The sequence below is a fragment of the Echinops telfairi genome, unplaced genomic scaffold (assembly GCF_000313985.2).
Source record: "Echinops telfairi isolate 266 unplaced genomic scaffold, ASM31398v2 ScPeMD7_5;HRSCAF=22, whole genome shotgun sequence".
In the NCBI taxonomy this organism is placed as follows: Eukaryota; Metazoa; Chordata; class Mammalia; order Afrosoricida; family Tenrecidae; genus Echinops; species Echinops telfairi.
In genome coordinates this window covers 37,358,647-37,368,733 of record NW_022103901.1, presented here as the reverse complement: position 1 = coordinate 37,368,733, position 10,087 = coordinate 37,358,647, and the positions used below count along the sequence as shown (strand labels likewise).

The 10,087-nt window shown below is 53.3% G+C and overlaps 1 protein-coding gene across 1 annotated transcript in view; it reads right to left on the bottom strand.

The window, feature by feature from the left end:
• ABAT (4-aminobutyrate aminotransferase) overlaps positions 1-10,087 on the bottom strand; it is a 65,378-nt gene that overhangs the window by 33,065 nt on the left and 22,226 nt on the right. Inside the window, exon 2 of the mRNA XM_030884396.2 lies at positions 5,774-5,885. Coding sequence (XP_030740256.1) covers positions 5,774-5,843 — 70 coding nt within the window. The 5' untranslated portion in view covers positions 5,844-5,885. The remainder of the gene's footprint in view (positions 1-5,773; positions 5,886-10,087) is intronic.

The following is a 10,087-nucleotide window of genomic DNA, read 5'->3' as shown; positions in this document are numbered from 1 at the left end:
CACCTTTCAATTAGCTCCACATGTGATTATCGGCCAGGTTGGCACTTTAACAAACTCAGCAGCCCTGTGAGGTACTGGGAGAAAGACAAGGCTTTCTATTCCCCTAAAGACTTACAGTCTTGGAAACCCACAGGGGCATCGTTCTACCCTGTCCTATAGGGTCACTTTGAGTCGGGCTCGACTTGAAGGCAGTGAGATTTGGTTTGGTGAGGAAGCTGTTCACCTCTGCAGTACACAGGAGAGGCAACAGAGGCTCAGAGGACAAGAAACTCGTCAGGGTCTCAAAGCCACAACAGCAACACCACCACCCACCGGCGTACAGCTTGCGAGCGCTGCAAAGCTGTGGGGGGAGGAGCACATTCAAATCCATTCTCAATCTTCTATGATTGTTTGCCTATCAAAGAAGTGTTCTGAATTCATCTTGTAATATTAGTGCAGCCCTCTCAACACAAAACCCGGCAAAATAAAAGCCGACGCTTGATTTTCGGCAGGAGGAAACCAGCTTTGACTTTTTTCTTTACGATCTTGAAATGAAAAGGAAGTTCCTAGAGTTTATTCTAGTTGGGAGAGCGCTAAAGGTCATGGAGCACATTCAAGGCTAGTTCACACTAAAGTGCCACTGGCCCAGGGTTACTGAGCCAGGGCAAACTCCAGCAGGGGTGGAGGTTTTGATAAAAGTCGATCTGAATCAGCAGGCGTGGTGCTTCCTCCCCAGCAAAGGGGGAACCCGAGACTTGGACATTAACACGCTGTCCAGAAACAGGGACGCTGTCCTGCCTTCCGTTCCTCACAAACTGCTGTGACCCTTGCCCTGCGTGTCGTCGCAGTCCGGACTCCGGACATTCGGATGTGGAAATCCTAAAGAAGATGGCAGTGAGTAGCGGGAGTGGGAGAGATGGAGAGGACGGGGTCCGCTCTCAGCTGTACTCACGAAGAAGCCAAGATACCGAGTCAACGTGGGCTAATAGGTGAGGCAGTGGACCTTGGTTTGCGGCACCACCACTGGGTTGGTCAGGTAGAGGGTGAGTGAAAAAGGGAGATTTCAACGAGGTGGGCTGACACAGTGGCCCCATCTGGGGCTCAAGCAGACCTCCCATGGTGGGGATGGTGCAGGACCAGGGGGTGCGATGTCCTGGGACGGATGGGGTGGTTATGAGTCACAACGGACTCAATGCACCTGCTGGTGAGGGTTTGTCTGACATACACAGACCAGCATCTGACACACGACTAGAACCAGCCTATGAGGCCCAGTCCAGCCCAGGCCCCTGTGTCTGAGAGGGATGCTTCTGGCAACCGAGGGCCTCACGCACCCCACCCACCCCCTCCATCCCCGCCCGACAGCAACAACAGTTTAACCACCAACTATAAAACAACCATAAAACATCGTTTAACACTTTCCTTCCTGATCTTTAGGCCAAAAGCAATCAAGGAATGTCATTTCCCTAGATGGCAAGGTCTGTGAGATTGCCCAAGTCAAGGTTAGGTTTAATTCTTAAAAAAAAAAAAATTTTTTTATTTGCCTCTTTGCCCAAATCTTCACCCTATTTTCCCCCTTTTAAGTAAAAGCAAAACATGGGTCAAGGCAACATTGTTTATAAGAACAACGCAGGGGCACGCTTACGTTGATGGAGTTGTATCCCCATTACCACTGTCCTTCCACACACTCAGTGCCCCTGACAATGACTCCTACTCCCTCCCGCCTCTCGTAACCATCAAAGAGCGCTGTTCTCTGTGCATTTGCCTGTTCATATTCATGGACCTTCATCTAAAATTTATCATTTAGGGACTAATTTCACTCAGAATAAAGTTCTCGGCACTCATCATGTTGTGGCCTTCAGTATCAGACTTCATTTCTCTTTGGGGCTGAGTAACACTCCATTGTATGTCTGCACTGGGGAGCTCTGGTGGCGGAGTGGTCATGCAGTTGAGCTGCTAACACCAAGGTCTATAGCTCAAAACCACCAACTGCTCCTTGGGAGAAAGATGGGGCTTTCCAATCCCGTAAAGAGTTAGTCTTGGAAACTCCCAGGGGCAGCTTTTCCAGTTAACTGCTGGTGGAACTTGAGAGGGCTCTCGTGCTCCAGTGGGGGTTGGTACAGGCCCCTTTTATTTGTTTATTTTATTTGTAAACTATTGTTTCCTTGTCAGTTAGGTGGGGATTTTACATCTCGGATCAGCTTGGTAGTCAACGGTTTGACCTACTTATCCACCTTCACCGCATCCCATGGCTTCCCCCGGCCCCTCTCTTGTTTGTGTTTGTTTCCTCTTATACCACTGGTCTCCTACAACATTTGTCCTTTGGTGATTTGTTTATTTTTGCCAATACAATTTCTGAAATAGAACTCAATGACATTGACGACACTCTCCGTATCGGGGCACCAGGAAGGCTACTCTTGTCCCTGGTGTCCCACTTCCATGAACAGATGCTCAACACTCCCTAGAGAAGACCCCAAGACACTGCTAATGCCTGTTTTCTGATTGGCTGTCTCCCATGAGTGCCATCACACAGGTTTGTCCTTTGGATGCATTTCACGCAATGCCCCATTTTCAGGGCTCCTGCACACTGTGAGCTGCGCCAGGACGCCAACGCTCTCTTCGGTTGAGCAGTAACATCCCCTGTGTGTGCACACCATGGACTGCTCCCCACAGAGCCGGTGGCTCAAACCCACCAGGCGCTTCTCAGAAAGCTGCTCCTATGGACACCTTAGCCTTAGCAGCCCTTTACAGGGCTGGTGCGCGTTGGGACCCACTCGATGACAGTGTGATGGATATGTCACCTCTGCACCTATCACCTCCTGCTCGGGTCACTCTTAGATAGCCACGAATGGGAGTTGACACTGAGGAACGCTGCCAGGGGACAAAATATCTCCATCAATGTATCAGTAAGCAACAAGGGGACACAAGAAACTGTGTACGTCTAGTCTTCTAGGCTCTGTCCCTCTGCTGAGTCCGACTTCCACTGACCAAAGGACAACAGAATGGAACACGGCCTGCGCCGTCCGCATCACCGTGGGCCACGTAGCAGCCCGCTGTGTTGGCTGCGGCTCGGACACAAGCCTGTAGGTGGAGCGGGCTCGCGTGGTCAGCATGTGGTGATGTCAGTAGCTTCACTGGCCTTCGGAGGTTGACTCAAACGTGATGTCCATGGTGCCAGCTTTGGGAGGGTCAGGTGTCCTCCTGAGAATGGCCTTCAAAGGTGAGGCCCATGCACCTCAGGCCGGAGCCCCCCTTCCCCCACCTCTCTTTCCATCTGCTTTCACTGGTGGGTGCTCTGTGCCTTGTCTGGTGCTCAGCACCAGTTGGTGCCCAGCCCCATCAGCCAGGGGCTCCGTGCACCATCCTTGGAGACGACGCTCCGTGCCACACATGCATCCTTCTGGGTCTGGATGATCTTTACACCTCATTACGGGGAAATATTAATCTGCTTTTCTTACAAATAGACGCAGGAGATAAAGTGAGACCTCAGAACCTACTCAGGATGAGGCAAGATGGTCAAGATCAAGAAAGACAAGACAGAGATGCCGTCGGCACCCAGAGGGGACGAGGGAGAGGTGACGGTGAAGTGCTGCGTGGCATCCTGGCCCGGATCCTGAGGCAGAGAGTAGGTGTTTATGGGCAGACCGGAGCTGTCCACTGTTTGCTCATGGAAGAGACCACTGTCAGTGTCTGGGTTTTGACAAATGTCCTTTGGTGACAGGAGGATGGTCACGGGGGGAATGGGGCGAGAGGAAGATGCAAATGCTCTGCCCTTTCTCTGGAGCACTGTCTGGGAATGAGCCCTCCGACTCAAACCTTTCAAAAAGAGTTAGTGTCTCGGAATCCCGCCATCATGGGCTTGATGGCAATGAGTGATTGGTACGCCTCAGAGAGGGGGCTAATACCCCTGCCACCAATACCAGTGCCCAGGGGGAAGACCCATTAATACTGAGACCTCTGCTCTTTACCCACCCATGTAAGAGGAGGGTTAATGGTCCTGCTATTACTGCAACACTAATTACCTACTGCAGTCAAGTCGCCTCCACCTCACAGTGACCCACACAGGGCTTCCAAAGCTGTGCATCTCTACAGGAGCAGCCAGCCTCCGCTTTCTCTTGTGGCAACAGCTGGTGGGTTTGAACTCCCCGCCTTGCAGTTAGCAGCCGGATGCTTGCCATACAAATTCTCCTCCTATTAACACCAATGCTAATACTGCTGCTAATAATACCCAGGCAAATACCCTGGACATTAGCACTAATAGTCCTGCTATTAATACCAATGCAAGTAGTCTTCCTGCCACCGGCACCACTGTGTACACTCCTGCTATTAGCACTAGCAGGCCTGCTATTTGTGCCAATACTCATGCTATTAGTACTAATACTCCCAATGCTAGGTAGCCAGACAGAGGCTATGGGGGGTTGTCTTCCTAATGCCTGCATAAGGCCACAAACAAAGGGGTTGGAAAGAAATCAGGCACCCTTTAGACACCTATGGAAAGATCCAAACTGAGCATGCTCAGACACCAGCCCCTTAGACTCAGGTGGGAGGTCCACCAGAATACACAGACTAGGCCCAGCCACATGACAGCACACAGGTGGGCCTAAACTGAGCCAGTAGGATCAGCCAATACCCTCAACCACACCTCCCCCAGCCAGTGGGAAGGGAGGGAACAAGAGGAGGGGGTGCAGCCCCGCACACCCTCTTGTCCCTGGAAGCGTGGTCTCATGCTCCGATCCCTGTGAACTTGGCACATGGTTTTCAGCTGTGAGCTCTGAGTAGCCTTGTACGAGTTCCTAAAACAGCGTGTGCTTTTGCGACTGTAAAGCCTGGAACTTCCCTTTCCCTCATGAAAGTCACTTGGATTACAAATGTGCTTCTGCTGCGTGAATACTGACAGCACCACGAAGCAAGAAGCAGGAACCTAACACGACCATTAACACTATGGTCCGCTCTGCATCCAGCCCCACCGGCAAAACACCACCCCAAGTCACCGTGGCCAGGACGTGCTCAGGGGCTCTGAGCATGCTCAGGTGACAGGCTCAGGGCTCTGAGGGAACTGGGGCTGGGACAAGGCCCCCAGTTCACCCTGGCTGCTGCGTCGCAGCAGGAAGCCAGAGTCTGGCTCCCGGGCTGCAGAGGGCTGAGGAGCCAGGCTGACTTGCAGCCAGGGGAGACTCCTCTTGAGTCCCTCTGCTTCTCCGAGCCTCAGTTTCCTCACTGGTACAATGGGGATTCTCTACAGCAGGGCTGGCAAACTTTTGAGACAGAAGAGCCAATCCTGTCCCTTGCAACAATTTAAAACTATTGGAGAGCCATAAATATATTTTGACAAACACGTGAAATCGTCATTATTGAAATAATAGTTTTATTTTCATTTTCAATTTTACTTTGGAGCCACGTGTTTGTACCAAAAGAGCTGCATATGGCTCTCGAGCCACAGTTTGCTGATGGGGGCTAGAGCCTTCTTGCCGGTCCGTTGGCAGGGAGGTGCCAAGGAGCACAGGCAAGGTGGGGTCCCAGTGTAGGAACGGGGCTCTGCCCACGGGGTAGCCACCTGTCTAAGCTGCCCAGACTCAGGGTTGAGCTCCAGGGCTGAGACCAGGAGTAGGTTCGGGTAGCCCGCTAGGTGTGGGTTCCTGGCGGAATAGAGAGGGACAGGCGGCCGGTGGGGCTGCCCTGGCCCGTGACACACAGTGGGCTCCAGGCCAATGACAGCGAGCACATGGACTTTCTGTATCCCCTGATGGCAACCCCAGCTGTGCAGCAGGAGGCAGAGGTCTCTGAGGGCAGGACTTACCGGGTGTGAGCAGGCGGTAGGGGGGCTGCAGGCTGCTGGCCAGCCGCCGGGTGAGCAGCCGGGAGGCCATGGTCCTTCGCCTTCAGGTCAGAGGCCGCTTCACACTGCTGTCCTAGGAGGAAGCAGAGCTGCACTTAGGCCGGCCAAGTGTCCCCGCCCCTCCCGGGCCAGCAGCCACGTCCTCTGCTTTCCTGAAGATTCTCCACGCAAATCAAAGCCAGTTTCATTTTCTTTGGGCCTTCACTACACACCGCGGAGGGGGCAGAGCTGGCTGGAGAGGCCTTGGAGCCAGCCCACGAGATCAGTCTGGGGTCTCTGGACCCAGGCAGGGGCCTCCAAACCAGAGTCACGGGGTCCACGGGCGGGAGCGTTCCCGCTGGTGGTCTGGCACTCCTGAGACCCTCTCTGGGGATTGGGCGCATCGCCGCCTCCTCCTTCCGCTCCACCTTGCAGAGGGAAAGTCCCGTGGCAGGCACAGCAGCCAGGAGCAAAGTGGGGCACCAATCAGGGACCCGCTTCACTCCTGATAACACGTCAAATGATGCCGCTAGTTGTTGCCGGAAGAGGTGATGGTACAACTCTTCTTAATATGTTTAAGCCACTGAATTATACGATATGAAAATTATCTGCCATTAGAACCATTACCATTAAAACAAAACATTGAAATCCAACTAGAAAGCTTCTTTAAACCAAATAAGAAGCCCACTGCCATCAAACCGATTTCAGCTCCTAGAGACCCTACACCCCAAACAAACCAAACCACTGTCATCGACTCGATGCCAACTCATGGCAACAGTGTAGGACGGGCTAGAAATGGTTGGTGGGTTTCTGAGACTGCGCAGAAAGCCTCATCTTTCTCCTCGGAGAGGCCGAAGGTTTCGAACTGCTGACACTGTGGTTAGCAGTCCGACACAAAGCCACGGTGCCACCAGGGCTCCTTAGACGCAAGGCCTTCGAGACACAGTCTCTGTATTTTGGACCTGTTCTCAGGTGGGGACCAAACTCCGGGCCTGAGGCATGTGAAATAGCCTCACCACGAACTCATTTCTTCCACCGTAACACGGGAACACCAACCACGCGAGGGAAGTGGAGGGTTATCGGGGACCCCGGCAGCCCAAAGCAGTGCCTGTCTGTCAACAGTGACTGAGCAAACAGTCGATGCTAAGTGAATGGGGATGCAACGGCTTCCTGATACTACATGCCCTATTTAAGGAGCCCTGGTGGTACAGCGGGCTGCCAACCGAAAGGTCAGTGGTTCGAGCCCACCAGCCGTCCTGTGGGAGAGTGATGTGGCTGTCAACTTCCATAAAGCTGACAGCCTTGAGGTCCTGTGGGGCAGTTCTACTGTCCCCAAGGTGGCTGTGTTGGCGTGGACTTGGCGGTCAGGGGTAGGCCCAGGGAACAAGCCACCGTCCTCGGAGGGACCTCCAAGAAGAAGCCTCTCATTTTCCTACCTGCTCAGAGACCAGACAAAGCCACTGGCCGGGCTTGGGATGTTCTTTCCCGTCTGGAGGCCCAGCCGGCAGCTTTGGACACAATGGCTCACTCAGCCAAGTGGGCCGTCGTTGTCAAGGCCATTGGTCGCCATGGCAACCCATAAAGTCAGAGCCCCATTCACAGGGCCCTGATGGGTGCTGTTGTGACAGAAGGCTTTATCTCAGACCTGGCTGGCTTCCTCTAAGAGCCAGCTCCAAGTGCACGCCCTCCCCACATTAAGGGTCTGGCCTGGCCTGCCTGCCGCACTGGGCCCAGCTCTCTGCAGCCACCACCTCCTGTAGCCTGCTTCTGGGGGACAGGATGCAACCATTAAAAAGCTCTATAAGGCTCCTGGTGGTAGACTTGGTTGTGGCCTGCTGCTGGCCTAAAGGTGGGCAGATCGAAAACACCCAGCAGCCCCAGGAAGAAAGGTCTGGCGCTCTTTTTTGCTTTTCTTTTTTTTTCCTGTAAAGATGAGATCGCGGAAAGCCCAAGGGAACAGTTCTACCCAACACAGGAGCCTCTGCGGGCCTGAATGGGCTCGCCGGCCATGCTGGCTCGGTCTTTGTTTTAACAACTCATGCTAGCACAGAGGGAGGAGCCCTGGTGGTGTAGTGGTTTTGAGTTGGGCTGACATCAGCATAGTCAGCAGTTTGAAAACACTAGTAGCTCCGTGGAGAAAGACTGGGCTTTCTACTCCCGCAAACAGTTACGGTCGGGGAAACCCACAGGGGTTGCTGTGGGTCAGCACTGACTCATGGCAGCAGAGAAGCGGAGGAGCAGAGTGGCTGGGAAGGTGACCACCAGGAGAGAGGGAGGGTGGCGGGAGGAAGCACTAGGCGGCAGAGCTGGGCTGGGGCTTGAGTCACCCCCAGGTGCCTCGGGACACAGACGTGTAGCCTCCTTCAGGCAAGTCATGGCTCTGCCGTGTACTAGCTGGGTGATCTGGCAAGGCGCCCAGCCGGCTGCCCTCATCTATGGAATGGAGAGAATGAAGCTGCCTGCTGGGCATCTACGATGGCAAGAAATGAGACACTCGACTGGGGGAAGGCAGATGGGGTGAGTTCCCCAGGAGCCCATCACCTTGCAGCGCACGGCTCGCCTGGAGTCAGGATCCACTCAAGAGCCGCTGGTATTATTCCCTGAGCCCAGCCCTCAGCATTGGGGCAGGACAGGCCCTCAGAAGGGCCACTGACAGGGGTTTGAGTTGACCCTCTTCTGTGGACAGTCCCCACCGCGCAGGCAGCTTCACCCCTAGGTTCTGGCTTTGCCACTGTGACCCTGGTCTAATCCTTGGATGCTCGGGATGGCACCACCATGTCGGTTTCCAAGGTCCTAAGGCCCAGCCTCCCCTCCCCACATCTCCTCCCCATGAAACCTACTTTGAGGACTAAGGTGCGCCTGACCCCAAGCCATAGTATTTGCGATCGCTTCACATGCATGTTGGACAGTGAATAAGGAAGACGAACGAACACAGTTGAATGACGGAGCTGGGGAAGAATATGGAGAGGACCCTGGATGGGCTGCCGAAAGAACAAACATCTGTCCCGGGAGAAGCACAGCCTGCGTGCCCCTTGGAGGCAAGGATGGTGAGGCTTGGTCTCATGGACTTGGGAAATGTTGCCAGGAGACCGGTCCCTGGAGGACACCAAGCTTGGTAACATAGAGGGGTACAAAAAGAGGAGGGCTCTGGGCAAGCTGGAGTGACACCGCGGCTGCAACAGTAAGGACAATTGTTGAGGATGGCGCAGGACTTGGTGGTGTTTCATTCTGTTGTATACCGGGTCCCTGTAACTCAGAAGCAATTCGATGGCAATGAGGGGACCCTATTAAATTAAAACACCAATCTCTGAAACTATCATCCTCAACATGGCCATGAAAACCCCCAACCAGCCTGCAGGCAAGAGTTCTGGGAAGGTTCCAGGGCAGGTGGAAGGTTTTGATAAAGTAACTTCTTTGTCTTGCTTTGCTCTCATGAAGCAGAGCTGACCCAGCCACTCTCTTGTGTATGTCTTGCTCTGGTTCCCCACGACACCAGGAGGAAGCCAGGATGCTGGCTGGGTCCTGCCCATCCTGTTGATGTTGAGCGCCTGTACAATACTGCTCTTCCCGCCTCCATGCCAGCCTGCACTCAGGCTCCCCCAGCCTGGAGTGACCCTGTGGCCTGCCTCCCATCTCTATTGCTGTACTTCTCCAGCACCTTCCACTCCTGTAGGAAGTCACGGTCTCACAGGGGCAGGTCTACCCTGTCCTGTGGGGTCACTATGAGTCAGCAGTGAGTTTGGTTGTTTTTTGGGGGACAAGATGGTCAAGAAATAAGGGATACGGACACATCCACTCCTGTCCCATTTGCTGGGCTGGGCATTTTGCCAGTTGGTCATATCTCATCTCCCACTACAGAGAGGGCTATAGGCTGGGGGGTGGGGGTGGGGGCGGGGTGTGCTGTCCCTGTGAGTTCCTGAGATTATAACTGTTTTAGGGTGTAGAAAGCCCTGTCTTTCTCCTGAAGAACCCCTGGTGATTTCGAATTGCTGACTTGCAGATTGAAATTCAATGTGGAGCCACTATGCCACCAGGACTCCTTGATATAATCCTATTACAGACAGCACTGTACTTCAAGATTGATTTAAAAGGTCTGTTTTGATAGTGAATGCCACACCATTTCTCTTGATTGTGTCACTCCTGGCATAGTAAATTTTATAATTTTCTCATTCCAAGTGGATGATGCCAATCTCTTTCAGCTCACTAATATCTAGGATATTGATCTTTACATATTCCATTTTATTTTTGATGACCTGCAATTTTCCTAGATTCATACTTTGCACATTCCAAGTTCTG